Below are 23,484 nucleotides of genomic sequence, written 5' to 3' on the forward strand. Positions count from 1 at the left end.
TCCTTTGTCCACTTCTTTTTCTACACCTCCCTTCTCTTTTCAAACAGCGGCTTAATGACATGATGCAAGGTTCATGTTGATGAGTTCACTTGTACTTGGGCAAGGCTAGCTCGGCTGAATCAATGTTGATTGTTGTTTGAACTCCCCTGGTGTTGTTTCACCTTAATTCTGACAAAGGAAATCCACAAACCTGAGACGCTCCAACTTTGGGACGCAACATCTTAGTTGGCGTCACGGACAGGATTTCCCTTGTTGGAAGGGAGTTTCTAACGGGATAGCAGACCTCCACCCGGAGAACGGGTGGGGAGGATCTGGGAAGGATCTCTCAACAATAAGTCGGGAGGGATGCGAGCAGTGGCAGGCATAGAGACCCGGGAAACATCTGTGTCTGACCGTTCCCCTGCTTTAGACAGCCTAACTGGGCCGTGTCCCTCAGAGTGTTCCCAGCGCTGCCAGGGAGTCTCTGAAGGCAGCGGTGGATCTCCGAGCTGCAAGTGTGCCCAGCTGGAAGAACTCTCCAAACAAGTAGCTCTGTCACAAGAGGAGCTCAACAGGCAGCGCAGCCTCTGGAAACGTGAGCGGGAGATCGATCCGTGGTATCGCGCGCTGTCCCAAGCTGAGCGACAGCCCTGCCTCGGGGCTTTACAAGGGGAAGGTTAGCCTGAATTCAGCCTCGAGCTGACTGACCCAACGTGTATGGAAGGGTTAAAAGATGGAATTTTGGTCCGTGGATGAACACCGAGTAAGAAATAGATACCTAAAGACGCAGTCAGCACAGGGAACAGATAGTTTATTGCCTATTGTTTGAAATGCTGACCATAGGGATAAGAAAGTAGAGCAAGGTTAGGGGAGGTAGTACGTGCAATAATGGAGGAATACAAGGCACCACACGTAATTTTGCTTCCCTTGCAAAAGCCCTGCTATTGGTTAGAGCATAGTGGACGTGACTGATGGATTATGGTATTTTGCCACGTGCACAGAGCCCATGAACCAATAGAAGGGATGACTATGGCACGTGCAGCGTGCCTGGCCAGCGGGCGCATGTGCCATAGGCTTCCTATGTTGCAATCGAGGCATGTTTCAACACTCATTGGCCGCGAGTGTCGACACCCGTTCCTCTGCAAATGTATAAAATACCGGAGTTTTCCAAAGAGCAGTGGGCTGGTGTATGGCAGGGTCACCATTGCCTCCGTGGGGACACCCACGTAAAGCTGGCACCTACGGACTGCTGGACTGGGCTCGCGGCGCAAGGCGGCACAAGAATGTACGGAATGTACGGATGGTTCATCTTCTTCTTCACAGTCCTTGGGTCGGTATGTTAATAGTTTTTTCGCTTTGTAAAACACCCGTAGCATAACACACGTGCGTAGTTAATAAAAAGCTTGCTTTTTCCCTTATAGTCAGTATGTGTGTATTACCTTCTTGGGAATCCTCAAAACCACCCTAAAACACCCAAGTAACTCACAAGGCAAAGGAGACTGGACCCTTCCTTGTCTCTGCTGCGAGCAGAGGGAAGAACCTTCCCCTGAAGTGCCCCTGCGTAATAGATTCAGTGCTCTTGGGGCGGAGGATGAAGACCGCACGAGTAAGAGACAGGATCCAGGAGAAGCCGACCACACAGAGCTGATCCACCCATCCAGCCGCACGAGAACCCCTGCCACCAGAAAAGCACATCAAGTACGAGTAACTGGAGATTCCTTACCGAGGGGCACTCGGCAAGCACCCGCTTGCCGTCCAGACAACTTCTCCCGAGGGCTTTGCTGCCTAGCAGGGGCTCGCATTCGCAATGTCACCGAGGGGCTGCCGAGCCTGGTGAACCCCACGGATTGTCATCCGCTCCTACTTTTCCAGGTAGGGTGCAGCAACGCTGCGACGAGGCAACTTGGAACAAAACAAGACTGTATGTGCCTTGGAGCAATGTGAAAGTGAGCTGGAGCACAGGTGGTGTTTTCACCTGTCCTCCCAGTGAAAGGAATGGGTTTAGGAAGGAAGAGATGAAGCGAAAAGGTGAATGCCTGGCTGTGTGGCTGATGCCATACTCAAGGTTTTGGCTTCTATGACAATGGATCTGCCTTTGAGAAGCTGGGTCTGTTGGGAGCTGATGGGATTCACCTGACCGAGTGGGGCAAGAGGGTCTTTGCCAACAAGCTGGCCAGACTGATAAGGAGAGCTTTAAACTAGAGTTAGCAGGGGAAGGGGATGGAGTTTTGAGCGACAGAGGAGCCGGGTGCTGCTGATGGATTAGGAGGCAGCAGGGGAACACCTGTGAGGCGCCTCCGAGGAATTAGGGCACGCTCCTCTAGGAAGGTGACATGGTCAACAGCCCATCAGAAGTGCCTCTGCACTGACGCACGCAGCACGGGTAACAAACAGGAGGAGCTGGAAGCCGTGCTGCAGATAACAAGCTACAATCTAGTCGCCGTCACTGAAACGTGCTGAGAGGAATCACACGACTGGAGCATTGCAGACGATGGCTATAAAGTGTTCAGAAGGGACGGGCAAGGAAGGAGAGGTGGGAGAGTTGCCCTCGATATAAAAAGTGGATTGACTACACAGAGCTGCCAAGCAGCGTGGGGCCAAGCACATCCTCCAGAGAAGGCCAGGGCCTCTCCAAGACCTCTCAGGGGCACACGTGGGCAAAGCAGGCCCACCGGAGAAGCCCAGAGCCTCTCACAGCACTCGGAAGGGCACTCATGGGGCCAAGCAGACCTTCCAAGGAAGGCCAGTGCCTGTCCAGGTCGTCGCAGAGGCACACGTGGGGCCAAGTAGCCCCTGCCGAAAAGCCCAGGGCCTCTCACAGCCCTAGCAGGAGCAGGTGTGGGGCGAAGCAGACCCTGCAGAGAAGCCCAGGGTTTCTCAAATCCCTCATAAGGGCACGCATGGGGCTAAGCAGACCCTCCAGAAAAGCCCAGGATTTCTCCAAACCCTGTCAGGGGCACACGTAGGGAGAAGCAAACCCTCCACAGAAGGCCAGGGCCTTCCACAGCCCTCGGAGGGGCACGCGTGGGGCCAAGCAGACCCTCCAGAAAAGCCCAGGGTCCCTCCAAACCCTGTCAGGGGCACACGCAGGGAGGAGCAGACCCTCCACAGAAGCCCAGGGCCTCTCACAGCCCTCACAGGCATAAACCTTGAGCGAAGCAGATCCTCCAAAAATTTCAGGGCCTCTCCAACCCCTCTCAGGGGCACACGTGGGGCCAAGCAGACCCTCCAGAGTAGCCCAGGGTTTCTCAAATCCCTCGTCAGGGTACGAGTCAGGGCAAGTAGACCCTCCAGAGAAGCCCAGGGTCTCTCGCAGCCCTTGGAGGTGCACTCATGGGGCCAGGCAGACCCTCTAGAGAAGCTTGGCGGTGCCAGGGGCGGCAGCAGGCCTTTGCCCTGGGACGCAGTGAGTCTTCCCCGAGCACGTCGTCCCGCTGCGTTACCTCCTCCTCGTCCATGCAAAGCTCACCACCCCGGCCTTCGCCGGGACCACCACCGCAGCGGTTCCAGCTGTGCGGCACAGCCAGGGCCCGCGCATCAGCCAGGCTGCCGTCCAGGCTGGGAGCGCCTGCGCGGCGCGGCAGGCGTCGGGAATGAAGCAGCAGCCCTTGGAGCAGGTGGCCTTCCTCGGCGGGCACTGCTGCGGTCTCGGCATCCAGCACCTGGCAGAGTTCTGGGATGGAGCGCTCGCGTAATCCTTGACACGCAAAAGTTTTTGGGAGTACCTCTGGTTATTTCGTAGGTGGGAAACGGCTCTGTTTTCACACCTCGGGGGAGCGAGCACTGCACCTACAAAGGTCTGTGACTGAAACCCTTTGTTTTTCCCCTGCTTAGAGTGCTTGCAGCAACACAGTTGAGCCGACAGCTGCACGAATGGCCTTCCCGTTGTGACGGAAAAGGACTTAACTGCAAGGTTCAAGCAAACGACTTGAACTTCACTCACAGACTTAACTGCAAGGTTCAAACAAACAACTTATTTGAACTTCACTTACAGACTTAACACGCCACTATTACAGGTTTATACAGATACAATGGAGGAATGCACTACTGCAATTTTTTAAGGCAGGAGTAGTACATTATTACAACCACAAGCAATTCACAACCACAAACGCATTTACAAACTTAAAGCATGAACAATATTCACTTACCCCTGCAGGTAACGGCTCTCAATCCCAGGGAAGTTACCTTGACCGGCGTCCCGATCAAGGGGGTGGGAGGGGGGGGTGTATGTGTGTTTCCTTCGCAAGCCAACTGCATAGTTGGAGAAGTGACTCCCCCCATTTCCAACCTGAATCTTAGAGTTTTAATCCCCCGACTTGTGGAATGGTGTGTATAACCATGTCTGAGTGGATTATGATAGATGCCTAAATGGATTATGTGTATCTGAGTGGAGTTTCCCCTTTCCTTCATTGGTCTGTGATTGTTTGAATACACAAGGTTGTCATTTGAAACTGAAGCTGAAACCCTCCGGTACTGGGGGTTTTTTGCCTTGCTTCCTCAGCAACTGAATAGTGGTTGGATTGAGACTCAGGGCATACTGTTTGTTAAGGGATTTCAAGGCTCAGTTCAGGTTTTGGTTCTTTGAATGGTGCGGCCACTGCCCTGTTTACTTTAGGGTTTATCAGACAACCCAGGGCTAAGCTGTCTACACAGCTCCCCGTGAGTCGTCTCTGCAGAGAGACAGGGCCTCAAGGCAACCCAAGGCTGGGTCGCTTTTGTAACCCCCCCGCCCCCCATGAGTCGCCTGTGTGCACTAGACATGGTGAAACTCGTTTGTGAACTATGAGCTGGACAATCCACACCCCCATGTTTCGACGAACCAGCCTTCCAAGCCAGGTTTTCAATTAAGGTGAGGAGGGAACCAAAGCACCTCGCACTGTCCAATACCCCAGTTGTAGGTGGATACTTTTAATGGTGTGCTGTTGATTGATGACCATTGAAAGGAGAAAGCAAAAGGAGAACGGAATATCCAGGCAGTTGCTGTTAATGGGAATGGTGATCTGAACGTTACCGCAGGTCTTTTATGGGAGTGTGTGGTGCTGCTGCTGGTGGTCTTGGCACAAGGTTGAAAAGGAATGAATAAAATAATGCGTGTGGCTTCCTGCTTCTCAGCAGAGGTGCAAGAATGATCAGCACAATGTGTGTCTATAATCTTTATTTTACTCACAAAATGCTTTCCATGTTGATCTTATATTTTAAGATTAATGATGAAATACATATGAATAAGTACACGATTCATGTGTATTAACTTACTTGTCAGATAAGCAGGAGTGTCTCTGTGAAAAAAAAAACCAAACTTTGGAGCTCAACAAAAATCTCGGCACGAAAGTGCCATATATGTAATAGCAACAAATATTGTTTGCCATTATAAATATGTATGCATATAGAGGGTGAACTACATTTTGTACATTTGATCTTACTTTGGGTGTAAGAGATTCTTCATAATTTCTTCTGTACTACTAGTTGCTAGTTTGCAAGGAAACTAAGCCTTATAGCTGAGGGAACAGCACCACCACCACCCCCGCCCGGTACTTTTCAGATATGAAACACTTTGAAAGTTGGTATAAGAAATCAATTCTTTTGTAGAGAAATGGATAAAATAATGAATAAGGAGTGGGTGCCAGTGTTACAGTTCAGTGTGGCTAAACAGGTTCCAGGTCTAAGTTAGTTAGCTAAGGCCCTCTGTAACCAAGAGGCGAAAATGGATACCTCCACCACACGACCCATTTTATGCTTAACTAGATATCTGCGGTACCTGATTCACGATCTGGAGAAGTTCACTTCTCTCGTGTAAGAACGTCTGCTGAGATTTATACCGCTTCTACTCAGCTGAAGTTGTGTGAGATTAATTCAGTCAGTGCGCTGGCAGACACTGAGGATAACTGAAGCAGTGAACAGTATTTTTGTTTTTCTAGTTTTGCCAATGTAGAACTAAGTAATGCTTACGAATGAAACTGCCTGTATATACACATGTGTATTGGCTTTGTGTGGCAAGGTTTTGCTAGCAGGGGCGGTTACAGGGGTGGATTCTGTAAGAAGCTGCTGGAAGCTTCCCCTATGTCCGACAGAGCCAACACCAGCCGGCTCTAAGATGGACCCACTGCCAGCCAAGGCCGAGCCCATCAGCGGTAGTGGTAATGCCTCTGTGATAACATTTTTAAGAAGGAAAAAAAGGTTGCGGGACAGACACAGAAACGGCAACCAGAGAGAGAGTGAGAACATGTAAGAGAAACAGCCCCGCAGACGCCCAGGTCAGTGCAGAAGGAGGGGGAGGAGATGCTCCAGGCGCCGGAGCAGAGATTCCCCTGTAGCCCGTGGGGAAGACCATGGTGAGGCAGGTTGTCCCCCTGCAGCCCATGGAGGTCCACGCTGGAGCAGATCTCCACCTGCAGCCCATGGAGGACCCCACACTGGAGCAGGTGGGTGCCCGAAGGAGGCTGTGACCCCGTGGGAAGCACGCGCTGGAGCAGGCTCCTGGCAGGACCTGCGGATCTGTGGAGAGAGGAGCCCACGGAGCAGGTTTTTTGGCAGGACTTGTGACCCCTGTGGGGGACCCACGCTGGAGCAGTGTGCTCCTGAAGGACTGCACGCCGTGGAAAAGACCCATGCTGGAGCGGTTTGTGAAGAACTGCAGCCCGTGGGAAGGACCCACGTTGGAGAAGTTCATGGAGGACTGTCTCCCATGTGAGGGACCCCACGCTGGAGCAGGGGAAGAGTGTGATGAGTCCTGCCCCTGAGGAGGATGAAGCGGCAGAAAATAACGTGTGATGAACTGACCGTAAACCCCATTCCCCGTCCCCCTGCGCCGCTGGGGGGTTTGGTAGAGAATCCGGGAGTGAAGCTGTGCCCAGGAAGAAGGGAGGGGTGGAGGGAAGGTGTTCTGAGATTTGGTTTTATTTCTCATTACCCTACTCTGGTTGCTTGGTAAGAAATTGAGTTAATTTTCCCCAAGCTGAGTCTGTTTTGCCCGTGACGGTAATCGGTGAGTGATCTCTCCTGTCCTTATCTCGACCCACAAGCCCTTTGTTATATTTTCTCTCCCCTGTCCAGCTGAGGAGGGGGGAGTGGTAGAAGAGCTTTGGTGGGCACCTGGTGTTCAGCCAGGGTCAACCCGCCACAACATGTGTGTGTTTTTGTTCTCTGTGTGGGGAAGAATAGCCACGGGGATGACTCATTTCCAATGTATCTTTGAAATGTAATGTAGTCTCTTTAAAATGTAGTCTCTTTAAAAGGTAGTCCCTTTAAACTGAGGAGAAACACAACAATTGGTGGCGCCAAGGTCCTCACAGGTGGTGCTACTGGGTGATGAGCTGTGCCTGTTCTTTAGGTGAAGTCTGTGAATATAATGCCCCGGCTTGTTAAGGACCATTTTGATACCACCGTCAAGATGACTACGTACCTTGTGGCCTTTATTGTTTCAGATTTTAAATCCATCAGCAAAATAACCGGTCATGGAGCTAAGGTAACTGTGTCTCATTTTGTAAGAGCTTTTTTGTGTTTAAGTCTGTGTGAATACATAATGGTTTCCTTTTCAGTTAAATCATTGGATTTATGTATCTCGATGTTTTACAGGAATGAAAGGAGAGAATTAAATTGGTTTTGTAATTGGATGATGAGTTTGCACACTGAGCTTTGTTAGTTGCAGAAGATTTTGGTAACGGGCTTGCTTTTTGTATCGTTATATGCATTGGTAACATAGTTTGTTTCATGTAAGATTATATAATCAAGGGCAAATGAAATACAGTTTTCATGGAGAATCAGCACTAAAATAAACCTGTGTCAGTTGAACGACTCTAACGTGGTAGGGGTGGAAATTGTAGAAGTCTTTGTAGGGGCATAGTGGTTCTGGTGGGCAAGTTTTAAAACTTGTGTTCCTAATTCTGATAATATTTTTATGCAAATGTTTTAGTAACTGGTGTATGAGAACTGTTAAGTGTGTGCTCTAGGGTCCCTTTTTGTGGTCATTTAAGTAACTGGGATGAAGAACAACTTCTGTCAGCTTTTGATGCTGGTATTGGAAGCGCTGCCTTCTTGTCTGCTGTAGATTTCCATGTCCACGGTGCCAGACAAGATCAACCAAGCTGACTATGCGTTGGATGCGGCAGTGAAACTTTTAGACTTGTACGAGGATTACTTCAGCATTCCATATCCTCTACCTAAGCAAGATAAGTGTTAAATAACTTAATGTATTTGAGAACATTATTAAGCATAGAGAGTAAAATAGCAGTAAAAATCAGTAATTTAGAGTGTTAAGACTGGGCAAAGTTTGGCTCACAGACTTTTAAACTGGCTGCTTCACAGAACTTAAGGACAGATTGAAAAGCTTCACTGAGAACTTCAAATCCTTGTGCTCTGTCTGGAGATTTTTTTAAAGTATGCTTTTGTGATTACATTTAAGAGAGCCCTTAGAAGTGTGTGTGATACATGTGCCTGTGTGGGAGCAATCAGGAAGTGGGATGAGCGAGCTCTTTATGGATTAAAATGATACTAGTACTATTTTAATGTTTTTTCTAGGTTTAGCAGCTATTCCTGACTGTCGGTCTGGTGCTATGGAAAACTGGGGATGGCCCACATACCAGGAATCTGTGTTGTTGTACAACCCTGAAAAGTCCTCAGCATCTTCTAAACTTTGGATTAGTAGTATGGTAATAGCCCATGAGCTGGTTCGTCAGGCGGGATCTGGGGAAGAATAAGGAGTTTGAATGGGCATGAGGAGGGGTCAGGGACGATGGATTCTGTGTGGGTAGGGGGATCTTGGAGCTATAAGCTGAAAATAGTTGCTTTGGCTTGAAGGTGCTCTTCTGTGAATCATGAGGACTGTTTCTGGTGAAGGAGTCCCGGCAGGCTGCATAGACGCGGAGGGCTGTAAACGTAAATGTGTTCAGTTCAGCGGCTGCAATGCTGCGGGGCCTTTGCACCACTGTCAGCCCTTGAAATTAATTGCAGGCCACCAAAATAGGCACATAAAAGTTTGGAAAGGTTAGCTGTTTCGTATGTGGCTCTCCTGCCAAAAGTGGTTTCTTTACAAGGTTTCTTGGAACGTGAGTGGAAGCCAGTGTTTTAGCGTATTACCATTAAAATGAGAAATGCAGTGGGAAGACGCCAGAGCAAGCTGTATCACTACAAAAAGTTCCTTAGAGGTCAATAGCATACTATAAATGCAGTTTCTTACAGGTCAGTAGCAGCTTTTAGGATAAATTGTGTATTTAATTTCAGAAGCTCTTCCCCCCTCCCTCCCGCAGGGGTTTGGCAACCTCGTTACCACGGAGCGGTGGCATGATCTGTGGTTAAATGTAGGGTTTGCAAAGTTTATGGAGTTCGTGTCAGTCAGCATTACCCATTGAGAACTGAGAGTTGTAAGCAGCAGTTATGGTATTTTTATTTTGTAACTGCCTTCTAAATCCACTAGTTAAGGATAAAGACCAAGCAGATTTTTGCTGTGAACTACTTTTAAATTTCTGTTTGTGAGGATTATCTGATGTTAACTCTGAAGAGTAGGGATGTTGATTTGCCTACATGTACATGTTTTCAGGAACTTATGATGGAATTTAATGATTGCAGTGAAAGTGTATTCTTTTTTCAAAGACATTTAGACTTCCAAAAGTGTAACGAAATTATTTTATCTTATTTCATCAAATAGGGTGAGAGTTGAAAAGACGAAAATCCTTCCACTAGCTTTATCAGAGGTCCGATACATGAAATTTTCTACCAAAGTGAGAAGAACAATGCATCTGGGCAGAATTTTGCCATAGCACTGCAGTGGCATGATAATAGGGAAATTCACCATTTGGGGGGGGGGGGGGGGGGGGGGGGGGAGTAATTTGTTTTGTGGTTACTGACCACTCTGTCGGAATGTGCAGGTGTCTTTAAGTCTCACTAGCTCAACTAATTTTAGAATCACAGAATGATAGAATGGAATCACAGAATGGTTTGGGTTGGAAGGGACCTTTAAAGGTCATCTTGTCCAATGCCCCTCCGCAATGAGCAGGGACATCTTCAACTAGATCAGCTATTTAAGTTAGTTTAGAACACTGGGACTTATTTGGCTGTATTATTGTTGGGGGGGGGATTATGCTCTGGAATAAAAGAAAGATATGGTTTGCTTTCTTTGTATGATTTAAAGATCACGTGGAATGGACTGAAAAGTGAATGAATAGGGGTTCAGTGGTCACTGAGCAAAATGTAGTAGTAATATTTGGTTTTGCCTCCTATTAGGAAGACTATTTCTTAAGGAGATGTTTTTATGCCATGGCAGTGGATGCATTAAATTCCTCACAACCTCTGTCTACTCCTGTGGAAGGTCCAGCTCAAATTTTAGAGATGTTTGATAATGTTTCTTATGAGAAGGTAAAATACAAAACTGTTACTGATTTCAGTTGTACTGCTTGTACTATACAGTTGTATTTTACTGATTTCGACCCTACATAGAATACCTGGCACACGGTATTAATGGGTTTATGACTTGAATAGTTCCTTGTCCAAAACACCTGGGTGGATTCAAATGGCAGTTGCCTTTTCGATTTCTAAATGAGGAAGCCTTTACTTCTTCTATCTGTTCTGTAACAACTTAGTCTTAAACCATTCTGGGGGGCTCTTAACCCAAGGAGCATTTTTCACTGGAGCATTATACGGTGCTGGCTTGTATAGTAATTAGAAAAATAATAGCGTAACTTACTCAATCAGTGATATTTTTAAGAGTGACGATCACACAAACCCAAAGAAGTACTGTTTCAATATACATAAAACCCAATTACTTTTTAATCAGAGACACATACAAAAGTGTACCGTTATGCAGATGAGTGGCACGCTGAAATTCTTCTGAAGCAAGCCTCTTGCTAGCGAAGGAGTAGTTTCGTAAACACTTTGTCACTCTTTTTCTCAGGGATCTTGTATATTAAATATGCTGAGGGACTACCTGACTGCTGATGTGTTTAAAGCTGGACTTGTGCAGTACCTGCAGAAATACAGCTATTGAAATACAAAAAATGAAGATCTGTGGAACAGCATGATGAATGCAAGTATTCTTCATTTTCTTATTTGTGTTTTTAGATTTCATCACTTCTCGTGAATGATGTGTCTCTCTAATATATTCCTGAAGACTGCGACCAGTACTTACGATTATGACATCAAAGAAAGATGACCAAAACTTTTTTTTCCCTTTCAGATTTGCCCTACAGGAGGTACTAACAAAAATGAACCACAAGGTGATGGCTGTTGCAGAAGAAGCCAACAGTCATCTTCATATGCAGTAAGCATCTAGTTTTTTATCCGTCAGTATTTAGGAATTTGACACGTATCTGTGCCCTCACGTTTATTCTGTGCTGTGGCATTGATACATGCACCTTCCAAAAGCATTCTTTGCCACTTAAGCATGGTTCTGGGGAGAGTGTAAGTTTCTTCAGTTCCATTGGAAATCTGTATTTTTCTGTGATTGGACAGAAATTCTGCTCCTGTGCCCAGGGCTGACTGAAAAACAGCAGTACTTCAGGAGTTGCCATTAACTCCATGAAAGTGTGCACAAGAAAACCAGATGGAGACGTCATGATATCCAGTCCAAACATACCTCTATAGAGCTTACAAATACCCAGCAGCTTGTACAGAGTTCTTACACACCCATTTCTGAGGCAAGGGGAGTCAAAAGAATCTCAGTAGACATAATAAGGGGGGGATGAAGGATGATGTTTAGCGCTTACATTGTCGAAATTAGCTGAGGCAAAGACAGTCTTTGATAAGAAGAGCTAGTCCCAAGGACCAGCCAATGAGGTAAAGACAGCTCCCGATAAGAAGCAGGAGCAGGCCCCAAGAGCCAGCTAAGACTGGTCTTGCGGCTTGGGTGAATAGCAAGAAATGGCTGAGCCTGCGCAAGAAAAAAGGTTACTAGCGGTGACGAAGAGGAGTCATCTATCTCATCTCTGCGACCACCAGACGACCACCATAAAGAGGCACTGCGTGAGCGCAGTTGAGAGGAGACTATGGAAATGACCTCTCGGAGCTAATTTAATAGAAGCGGGGATAGGTCATGCATATGTATAGGCGTATTGTGAATATGTAACACTTGACTGTATAAACTTGAGACAAACTGCCGAGTCGGGCGCGCACGACTTGGGTGGGACTACCCCCCGTGCGGCCCAACGCTGAATGAACATACCTACTTTACGATCTCACTGATTGCGGAGTCTGTTTTCTGCACGTCATTTCTGTTTCACTGTCAGTGTACTCCGTCTTCCACTTCTTACTTGTCTGCTTTTTCCCTTGCTACTAAAAACAAGCACTGGACTAAAGGAGAAACTCTTGATGTGAGGGCAACGATGGGCACTTGGACACTGCAGAAAGGTTTTCCCCTGCTAACTCTCACAGTGAGAGGGAAGAATGTCCACCTGCAGCAAGAGTACTACGTGACAGGGGTAGATTCTCCTTCATCCACAGGGTAAACAAAATGGGGAATCTCAGCACGCAAACGGAAGTACTCTCGAATGGCAGACAGTGATGTATGCTAAGAGCTTTTACTGTTGTTTCTTAAGGAACGCTCCCTGAGCTGTTTGGTTGTGAGTCTGTCCCTGTGTAGCTCAGGATCAGCAGCACTCGTAGGCGTCGTTGGACCCTGCGTGCCCTGGCCGAGGTGCCAGCAGCTGCAGAGCTGCAGTGCCTGGGCTTCTGGGTGAGCTGGGTGAGCCTGTGCTGGAGACGTGCTAGTGGAACTAGGCTGGAAAGTTCATATTGTGGCAGCTTCAGTGTCAGCGATCTGCCAGGCAAACTAAATGAAAGGTAGCGAGATGCACCTGGCACTGCACTGAAGTCAGAAGTGCGAGCGCAGCCTGTTGCTGCTACTGTGTGGGCAAAAGATTTACTCGGTGGTTAGACTGGGACAAGTTGGAGAAACTTTTGCAAAGTTCTTCCTTTAAACAAAGCACTTCTGTTTTGCAGTAGGTACCTGTGGCACATTCCACTAACCTCCACTACCAGTAAATCTGACACTGTTCAGAGATTTTTGATGACAACTAAAGCAGGTAATTTCTTTGACTAATTAGGCGATTAATTTATTCAAAGTTTGTTTGCAAGCCTTTTAGTTTTGCAGGTTTTTTTTTCAGAATGCGGAACTGGAACAACTAGTCCCAGAGAAGCAAATACTTGTCAGCTCAATAATATCACTATAACGATCTCTTAATATTTTCAGAAACCGTGCTGCTGTGTTCTTTAAATCACTGAAATGAGAGTAACAGTATTACTGGGTATAGTACTAGGATGTGTTTGAATCACTAAGAAAAAAAGGAGTTACCCTTTTGTTTCCAGACGTTATTATCCTTCCGGAAGAGGTGGAGTGGGTTAAATTCAAGGGGGGACATGAATGGGAATGGTGCACTATGAAGATGATGGGTGGGATCATCTGATCAACCTTTTGAAAGAGAACTATACAGTGATTAGCAGCAAAGACAGAGCAAGTCTCATTAACAGTGTATCCAGGTCGTGAGGTAAGGCCTTCTGTCCAAGTCTGAAAAACATACTAATTCTGTATTTGTGAGTATATACCACTGAAGAAGGAAGTGTTGATAATGTATATAGTATTCATTAAATCTGTTAAATAGACTGAGAGCATATTCTTTTCTTGCTTACAGCAGTGTAAACCCAGGATTTCTCTTGGTTACAGTGGACTTATCTAAGCCGGCTAAGTGAAACGTGTCGTCTTCAGTAAAGACATGTTAATGGAAGGATGCCAGTGTGAAGTGATGGACTAGGATAATGTTTTTGCACCTGGAAAGGTGCTGCTGCCGTTTCTCAGTTAGAAACAAGGCTATTACAGTCATAAAGATGTGACGCAATGGTGATTAGAGCTCAGCGCAACGACATGCTTTGTTGCCCATAATCTCACGGTCACAGTGGAGTACGTAGCACGCACAGCGTGCGGCGTCTGCGCTGGAGGAAGAAGCGATCGCTGCTACCAACTCCCAACTACGTTTTCAGAGCTCTGCCCCCCGAAATACACACTTGAAGCGTGACCTGTAGATTCTGCAATAACAGTTAATCCACACTCGCGTAAACACTAGAGCGGTTAGACAGACCGCACGCACCCGTTTGCGTTCACAGACCAAGCCTACCTGTTCCAATTGTTTCGTGCAATTCGTAGTACTTGAGAATTTCCCCATAGTCACCTGCAGACATTCCGAGAGGAACAGGGATCTGGCGATTCTTCTCAGCACCTGCAAGGAGAAAGCGGGAGCAGGCGTTCGCGCGTTTCCACTCCCAGCATGAGCGGCGGAACGCGCCTGGGGCAGCTCCGGTGGCCCGGGGAGGTGCCGCTTGCTACAACCCCAGCAGCAAACTCACTAAACGAACAACTCGGAAGGCCCAGAGGCCGAAGGCACGAAACGCCAGCGCCGTTCACCGGAGCTCCGCGGCGGGGGCCCTCCGGCGGCCGGGGCGGCCCGGCGAGACGCGTAGAGCGGGCACTGCCTGTCAGGGCACCGGCGAGAGGCCGCTGCTGCCGAGGAGGAGCGGGCACCGGGGGAGAGCAGCGCTCACCAGCTGGGCGGCCGCCGCCTGCGCGGCCGTTAGCGTTCAAATCTCCCCGCTTCCGGCCGGGGCCCCCCCCGCGGGGCCAATCAGCGCTCAGCGCTTGACCGGAGCTAGGCGGGGGCGCGGCGTGCATGACGGGAGGGAGGTCGAGACGGAGGGGAGGTGGTGTGAGCGCCGCCATGGCGGGAGGGTCTCCGCTGCCATCTCGTTGCCGACGGGGACGGCCTCGGCCGCGCCCGGCCCCGACAGAGACGGGGAGCAGCGCCCGCTCCCATCGGGAAGCCCGCTCCCCCGTACCGACGGCGGGGACTGGCGTGGGCTCCGCGCCGCCGGGTCTGCTGCCACGCACAGGATGGCCGCCCGGCCCGCCGCCCCGGGGAGACTACGTCTCCCAGCATGCTCCGCGGGTCCGGCCTTCCGTGACGGGAGGGCCCTTCCGCCGCCAGGCCCGGCCCGGCCCCCGGCCGCGCTGCAGGCCCCGCTCCGCCTCGGAGCAGCCCGGGGCAGGTGAAGGAAGCGAACAGAAACACGGGGTTTGCTCTCTTCAGGCAGGGGCTGGCGGTCTGCCTTTGCTGCGGCCGGCCGTTCCCCTGCCAGGCCGTTCGCCTCACAGCATACCAGAGGCCTCGGCCTACAGCCACAAGCAAAACCAGGAAAACGGGGCGGGGGGGGAAGGTTGGTGAACGTCTTAGTTCTGTAACCTGTCTCTCCTTTGGAATCCTCCCAGACAGGTTAAACCTTTCCTGAATGAAGACCCTGTCCTGCTTTCAGCTGGGGTAGAGTTAATTGTCTTCCTAGTAGCTGGTACAGTGCTATGTTTTCGCGCTAGGTATGAGAAGAATGCTGATAACACACTGATCTCTCCACTTGTTGCTAAGTCATGTTTAGTCTGAAGTCAGGGATTTTTCAGCTTCTGATGCCCAGCCAGCAAGAAGGCTGGAGGGGCACGAGAAGTTGGGGGGGGCCACAGCCAGGGCACCTGACCCAAACTGGCCACAGGGCTATTCCAGACCATGTGACCTCATGCCCAGTACATAAACTGGGGGGAGTGGGGGGTGGGGGGATCGCCACTCAGGGTCTAACTGGGTGTCTGTTAGCGGGTGGTGAGCAATTGCATTGTGCATCACTTGTGTATTCCAGCCCTTTTAGGATTACTGTTGTCATTTTATTAGTGTTATCATTATCATTATTGTTTCTTCTTTTCTGTTCTATTAAACTGTTCTTATCTCAACCCACGAATTTTACTTTTTTTTTTCCAATTCTTTCCCCCATCTCACTGGGGGGGGGGGGAAGTGAGTGAGCGGCTGCGTGGTCCTTAGTTGCTGGCTGGGGTTAAACCACGACAGACCCTCATTTTTGAGAGTAAGGTTTGATTCTCTCCTGAATAAAAAAGAGGAAGAAGGATGTTTTGGGGAGAGAGAATGGAGCCCTTCCTTGCGGGCAAGACAAGTGGTGTCTTTTCTAGATGGGGTGTCACCTTCTGTTCTTCATCAGCCAATTAACGGTTCCTTGCGTCCCCATTCATACAGTCACCCACATCAAAAACCATTGACTAATTTCACTCCTGTATTTTCCGTCATCTCCTACATGGCTATCGCAGGTGGAAGACACTGAACGGGAGAGGTGAGTGTGGCTCATTACCGGTGTTGACTGACAGAAGGCAGAAGACCTTGGTGCTGAGGGTTAACCCCGGCAGGCTGCGAAGCTCCAGGCAGCAGCTGGCTTGGATTGGGGGAAGAGGAAAGGGAGGGTAAAAGCAAGCAGCCTGGTGAGTCAGGATGAAAACAGTTTCACAAGCAAAGGAGAAGTGGAAGAAGAGAGAAAGAAAAGAAAACAAAGCAAGTAATGCAAAGGCAAGAGGCAAGCACCTACCACCACCCGTGGGGTAGACCTGTGCCCAACCACTTGCCAAGCAAAAGCTGGCTAACCTCCCGAAAACCCCTCCCCTCCCTTTTGACTGCTGAGGGCGGCGTGATGTGGCACGGAATATCTCTTTGGGTAGCTGGGGTCGTCTGCCCGGTTGTGTGCCGTCCCCACCTATTCACTGGGGCGGCAGAGCGAGGTGTGGAGAAGTCCTTGAGGCCGTGCAAGCACTGCTCGGCGGCAGCCAAACCATCAGTGCGTTATCAGCGCTGTTATGGTCACAAGTCTAAACCACAGCGACACGGGAGCTGCTGCAAAGAAAATGACCTCGATCCCGTGCACTTGGGAAAACAGGCGACGACCTTTGAACATCTCACTTCTGCCGTACACCCCAGAGATGTGTGTGAACATTGTCTAGTTGTCCGGGCGGTAACGCTTCTGGGGTGTAGCCACAGGCTCAACGCCTGTCAAGTGCTCATCGTGTTTGAGTATTACTAGTCTTAACGGACATGCCGAAACATGGCAATGAAAAGAACGAAACCACGTTGCTCTGAGCTTCCGGCACTGAGCATTTCCGAAACACTGATAAAACTGAACTTCGCAGTAATTGTAAAAAGAACTGAAAATGTAAGCATTTTAAGCGGATGAGAATGTCTGGCGATAGTGATGGAGCAGCTGGGCCTGCACCTGCCATTGAAGCGTTGTGGGCAATTGCTAGCCTGCTGGCAGTCGCCAGCTCTGCTTGACGTGCCTTCTCGAGAAGGTGTTTTGGGAACAGTTGGCTTTCTCTGAGCTGCAGCTCCTGAGAACTCATGGTGTCTAGCTGTGGTCTGACCCTGCAGGGTCCCGTCCCTGTCCCCCTGAGGGTCCAGATCCCATCCCCCTGGGGGGCCCTGTCCCGTCCCAGGGACAATGGACAGCGAGGTATTGTCTGACATCGAGAGGCTGCTGTCATGGCGGGCCACAGGCATGGCTGACTATGGCTCCATTTCGTATTGGGGGCCTCCACCCCTGCCCACACTCCCACTGGTGGGGCCCACTCTCCACACGTCGAGCACCCCATGGGTGCCTGGGGAAGCAATGCCGCTCAGGTGAGAAGAAGGTGGAGAAGCAACGGGCACCAACATGCACAATTTCCTACATGTACAGAGCTAGCGGGCTTGCCCGGGACCTGGTCAGGGACCTGCTGCCGAACACAGAAGCCCAGGGCATCTCACAGCCCTAGCAGGGGCACGCGTGGGGCCAAGCACACCCTCCAGAGAAGCCCAGGGTTTCTCCAGAACCTCTCAGGGGCACTCGTAGAGCCAAGCAGACCCTCCAGAGAAGGCCAGGGTTTCTCCAGAACCTCTCAGGGGCACTCGTAGGGCCTAGCAGACCATCCAGAGAAGCTCTGCATTGCTCCAAGCCCTCTCAGGGGCAAGCGTGGGGCCAAGCAGACCCTCCAGAAAAGCCCAGGGTTTCTGCAGAACCTGTCAAGGGCACACGTAGGGAGAAGCAGACCCTCCAGAAAAGGCCAGGGCCTCTCACAGCCCTCTCAGGGGCACGCATGGGGCCAAGCAGACCCGTCAGGGAAGCGGCAGAGTTTTCCAGAACCACTCATGGGCACACGTAGGGCCAAGCAGACCCTCCAGAGAAGCTCTGCATTGCTCCAAGCCCTCTCGAGGTCGCGCATGGGGCCAAGCAGCCCTCCAGAGAAGCCCAGGGTTTCTGCAGAACCTGTCAAGGGCACACGTAGGGAGAAGCAGACCCTCCAGAAAAGGCCACAGGGCCTCTCACAACCCTCTGAGGGGCCCGCACGGGGCCAAGCAGACCCTCCAGAGAAGGCCAGGGTTTCTCAAATCCCTCGTAAGGGTACGAGTCAGGGCAAGCAAGCCCTCCAGAAAAGGCCAGGACCTCCCACACCCCTTGTACGGGCACGTGTGGGGCCAAGCAGACCCTCCAGAAAAGGCCAGGGTTTCTCCAGAACCTCTCAGGAGCACTCGTAGGGCCAAGCAGACCCTCCAGAGAAGCCCAAGGGCTCTCACATCCCTCGCAATGACACGCGTGGGGCCAAGCAGACCCTCCAGAGAAGCCTGTGGTTTCTCACAGCCTTTATAGGTGTACGCGTGCGGCCAAGCAGACCCTCCAGAGAGGGCCAGGGCCTCTCACAGCCCTCGCAGGGATAAAGCCTGAGCGAAGCAGATCCTCCAAAAGTCCCAGGGCCTGTGCAGCACCTCTCAGGGACACGCGTGGGGCCAAGCAGACCCTCCAGAGAAGCCTGTGGTTTCTCACAGCCTTTATAGGTGTACATGTTGGGCCAAGCAGACCCTCCAGAGAAGCCCGTGGTTTCTCACAGCCTTTATAGGTGTACACGTGGGGCCAAGCAGACCCTCGAGAGAAGCCCAAGGGTTCTCACAGCCCTCGCAATGGCACACGTGGGGCCAAGCAGATCCTCCAGAGAAGCCTAGGGTTTCTCCAAACCTACTCAGGGCTACACGTAGGGCCAAGCAGACCCTCCAGAGAAGGCCAGGGTTTCTCACAGCCTTTATAGTTGTACCTGTGGGGCCAAGCAGACCCTGCAGAGAGGACCAGAGCCTCTCACAGCCCTCAGAGGGGCAGTCGTAGGGCCAAGCAGACCCTCCAGAGAAGCCCGTGGTTTCTCACAGCCTTTATAGGTGTACGTGTTGGGCCAAGCAGACCCTCCAGAGAAGGCCAGGGTTTCTGCAGAACCTCTCAGGGGCACACACAGGGCCAAGCAGACCCTCCAGAAAAGCCCAGGGTTTCTGCAGAACCTGTCAAGGGCACACGTAGGGAGAAGCAGACCCTCCAGAAAAGGCCAGGGCCTCTCACAGCCCTCTCAGGGGCACGCATGGGGCCAAGCAGACCCTTCAGGGAAGCGGCAGAGTTTTCCAGAACCACTCATGGGCACACGTAGGGCCAAGCAGACCCTCCAGAGGAGCCCAGGGCCTCTCACAGCCCTAGCAGGGGCATGCGTGGGGCCAAGCAGACCCTCCAGAGAAGCTCTGCATTGCTCCAAGCCCTCTCGACGTCGCGCATGGGGCCAAGCAGCCCTCCAGAGAAGCCCAGGGTTTCTGCAGAACCTGTCAAGGGCACACGTAGGGAGAAGCAGACCCTCCAGAAAAGGCCACAGGGCCTCTCACAACCCTCTCAGGGGCCCGCACGGGGCCAAGCAGACCCTCCAGAGAAGCCCGTGATTTCTCACAGCCTTTATAGGTGTACATGTGGGGCCAAGCAGACCCTCCAGAGAAGCCCGTGGTTTCTCACAGCCCTCGCAGGGGCACGCGTGGGGGCAAGTAAATCCTCCAGAGAAGTCCATGGTCTCTCACAGCCCTCATAGTGGCAAGCATGGGGCCAAGCAGACCCTCCAGAAAAGCCCAGGATCTCTCCAAACCCTGTCAGGTGCACACATAGGGCCAAGCAGACCCTCCAGAGAAGACCAGGGTTTCACAAATCCCTCGCAGGGGCACACGTAGGGCCAAGCAGACGTTCCAAAGAAGCTCAGGGCCTCTCACAGCCCTCGCAGGTCACCTGCAAGGTTCTATAGGGACGCCGCAAGGGTCTGGGGAGAAGCCTGGCTCCACAGGGCCATGTGCGGGCCCTGCTGGGGCTCTTGTGGGGGCCTGGGGTACAGCAGGGCTCCCCAGGGGTGCAAGTGGGATCCAATGCGGTCCCTCCATCCGTCTGGGTGGCAGCAGGGCTCCACGGCTCCTCGTGCGGGGCTGGCGGAGTAGGTCCCCTACGGGTGCCTGAAGGGTGACAGGGAGGTGGCGGTACGGCGGAGAAGAGCTCAAACAGCACGTGAAGTTCCACAGTCTCTTTATCAATGGCGGGGAGACACGCGGGCCGGCTGCGCTCGGGGCTCTACTTGCGCCCTGCAGGATGCGCGTTTCCTTCCTGGGCCGCAGTCCAAAGCGCCACCGCACGTGGCTGCTGCTTGCGGCTTCACAGCCAGCACGCCCACGGGAGCCGCGGGCCGTGGCCCTCCCGTCCGCTTCCCCATGAAACGGGAGTGCTGGGGAGTGCGGGCGCCCATCCAGGCCGGGATCTGGAGAGGGCTGGGCAACGCAGGGTGCGGTGGTGTGTCCTGCACGGCCCTGGGCTGCTGGCAAGCGGGCAGCTCCAGCTGCTCAGGTGGAGCCAGCGTGCAGAGCACCCCGGGCTCAGCTCTGCACACAGCTCCGGCAGCACAGCCAGCCATCTCCCAGGGCACGGGTCATCCTCCTCCATGCGCTCCGGAACCGGTAGCGCAGCGCTCGCAGGCTGAATCCGGAGGGAGGCTCTTCCACCGCAGTGCCCAGCATCCGCAGGGTTTGAAGCGCCAGGGAAGAGACCGAGGGGCTGCTGTCGTTCGCCTTGCCTTGAAGGGCTGGGACGGAAAGGAACGGAGCCGAGGTCAGAGCCCGGATCTGCGGGGACCTAAGGAGCCCCTCCAGCCAGGGCCACCCCCGCCCCCGCAGCTCTTGCCAAGACCAGCAGGGAGGCAAGGGCACCGGCATCGGCCAGGGCCAGCAGGGAGGCAGGGGCACCGGCATCGGCCAGAAGGGGCTGCCCACCGCTGCCCCACGTGCCCCTGCAATCTCCCCCGGCTCTGTCCACGCCACCCCTCACCCGCGCAGGGAGCAGAGCCCTCCCCGGCCGGGGCAGGGATTTGAGCTCCCTACCCAGGGTCTTTCCTCCTCCCTGCCAGCCCCCACTCACCCTCGTAGATGACCTGCAGCTTCTCCTGGTGCCCATCCCTCAGCCGCTGCCCAGCGAGCCCTAGGCACACGCAGCCCATCACAGATCCCGCTGGCCTGCCCGCCCCAGTGGCCCAGCTCCCCCCCACTGGCCCCACAGGCCTGGCCACGCGCCCTCCTCCCCTTGGGCAAGGCTGACCCCAGGGCGGTCCCCTGAGCGTGGAGCCCAGGAAGGCTGCCAGGGACCCGATGAGGCTCCCGCCAGCCCCCCCTGCGTGGGCAGGAGTGGGAGAGGGCGGCAGGAAGCCCCGTGGACGCCCAGCCCCGCATCGGGCAGCCGGGGCTCTGCAGCCGCCCGGCGGATTCGTCAGCAGCCGTGGCTGGGGCTAAGCCACCGGCGGGCAGGGAGGGACCCTCGGCAGGCTCGTGGCTCACCAAGGAACCTGACGGCTGCCTCGCGCAAGGGTTCCTGTGGGCTCTGCAGGTACGGCAGGCTCTGGTCCAGGTACTCCTCCGCTCTGCTGCTGTTCTCCGCCGGCTGGTGAGAGCACCAGGGGACAGGGTTGGCGCAGAGCCTCCCCTGAGGCCCAGGCTGGCCTCCCCGACCTTCCCGTGCCCGGACACCCACGATGTCCGCCAGCAGTGGGCTGGTGCTGGGCTTTGGAGGGAGCAGAGGACAGGGTGCTCCCCAGGGTGCTGCGGTGCCACCCTGCCGCCAAGGCCCAGCGGGGCACCCCTGGGCTCCGGGGGGGGAAAGGGAGCCTGTGTGCGGTGCAGGCAAGCGGCGCAGGGGCACGGCTGCCAGCAGCGCAGGGGCACGGCTGCCAGCCCCACGCGCTGGGCACCGGGGGAGAGGGGCTTCTCCAGGCTGGCTGTGGGGCTTCGGGGCCGTCCTTACCAGGCACTCAGCAACCCTCCAGGTCTGCTCCGTCTCCAGCAGCTTCCGGAGCTGCCTCCGCTTCAGGAGCTTGGCAGCTCCAAGGAGGGCTTCCCGAGAGGCCTGCAGAGCACCAGAGACTGGGAGATGGCACTGCCGCCCAGGGGCCAGGACCTGGCGGTCCCTGGGCAGAGCGAGAGCGGGGGGCTGGCAAGGGGTGGGGGTCCACACCCTGGCCTTAGACACCTGCAGCACGCTGGGAAGCCCACAGGGGCTCCGGGGCGTAGGTCTTTGTGGCTGCGCACTGCTGCCAAGCTCTGCTGCGTCAGGCAGGGCAGGGGTAGGAAGAGCCCCTGCCCGCCTTCTCAGCTGCTGCCAGCTCTGCGGCCGCAGGCAGGGAGGGGCTCTGAGCCCTCCCCAGGGACTCCGGAGGTTGGGCCCCGACTGAGGCACATTCCAAGCGCTTGGAAATGCCCACCTGAGCTACGCTGTGGTCCTCGTCGTGCAGGTGGAAGAACAGGGGCGTCAGGCTCCTCCGCACCTCCTTGCTCATCTGCTTCGCGTGGGTGCCGACTGCGACCTCCACCGCATCTCTGCAGAGGAGGATGGAGTGCTCGCGCACGGAGCTGGACTCCTAGGAGGAGAGAAGGAGGAGGGGAGGACCTCAGTCCTGGCTCCTCCAAGCCCACGGTGAGGAGACGAACGCTTGTGGCCCTCCCTCTGCGGCGAGGAGAGGAACTCGCAGGCCGGCGGGCACGTGCGGAGAGGGACGCACCGGCCCCGGGCCGCGCACACGAGCCCCCCTCCCCGCAGGCATGCTAACCGAGCCTCTGTTCTCCCGCCGCCTTACATTTTCAAAGAGCGGCAGGAGCGCCGCCAGCAGCTGCAGAGCGATGGGGACAGCCGTCTGCCTGTCCACCAGGCCGAGCGTGTTCCTGAGGACAGTCAGGGCCGCCGTCCTGATGCCGCAGTCGTCGTCCTGCAGTCGCTGCGTGACCTCTGGCAGCAGGCCTTGCAGAGTCGTCGCCTACGCCAAACAGGCGATCTCATTTTGTGGCCGCAAAATGAAACCGCGCTGGCAAACCCGCTCTGCGTGTAGAGGGTGCGGCGCCGGTCGGGCAGACGTCCGTGTACGGCGCAGCCCGGGGCCTGGCCTGAAGCGCTCGGGGGCCGCCCGACGGGGGACGGGGGACGGGGGACGAGGGGGCAGCGGCCACCCTTCCTGCCGCTCCCACCGCTCCCGCCGCTCCCGCTTCCCGGCACAGCCCGAGCAAGCTGCTGCACACACCACCACCCGCAGCCCAGCCCCAGGCGGAGACCCTCGCTGTGCCCGGCTGCCCCTGCTCACCTTCTCGGGTCTCCCAGACAGCATGGCGAGGCCCGTGACTGCCATCCTGCGCAGCACCAAGCTCTCGCTCCGCAGGTGGAACTGGAGGATGTGCAGGGTGTCGCCATCGACGCGCTCAAAGTCGTCGTCGTCCAGGAGCTGAAACGCACCAGGCAGCGGAGTGAGAGCCTGGCACGGCCAGCATCAGAGCTCCCGGGTGGCTTGGGGCAAGGCACCAGGGCTAGTCACAG

General features: G+C 53.6%; 1 protein-coding gene and 1 pseudogene across 1 annotated transcript; one reads left to right on the forward strand and one right to left on the reverse strand.

The window, feature by feature from the left end:
- The first annotated feature begins 345 nt into the window (after positions 1-345).
- LOC128136637 (endoplasmic reticulum aminopeptidase 1-like) lies at positions 346-13,447 on the forward strand (annotated as a pseudogene).
- Positions 13,448-20,319: 6,872 nt separating this feature from the next.
- LOC128136638 (uncharacterized) lies at positions 20,320-22,459 on the reverse strand. The gene is made up of 5 exons (XM_052776560.1): positions 22,385-22,459; positions 21,928-22,113; positions 21,465-21,567; positions 21,052-21,111; positions 20,320-20,719 (listed from the first exon to the last, which is right to left on the reverse strand). Exons 1-5 carry the CDS (start codon positions 22,457-22,459, stop codon positions 20,514-20,516), a joined length of 630 nt encoding a protein of 209 aa, XP_052632520.1. The 3' UTR covers positions 20,320-20,513.
- Positions 22,460-23,484: the final 1,025 nt, after the last annotated feature.

Source organism: Harpia harpyja, chromosome Z, assembly GCF_026419915.1.
Source record: "Harpia harpyja isolate bHarHar1 chromosome Z, bHarHar1 primary haplotype, whole genome shotgun sequence".
NCBI lineage: Eukaryota > Metazoa > Chordata > Aves > Accipitriformes > Accipitridae > Harpia > Harpia harpyja.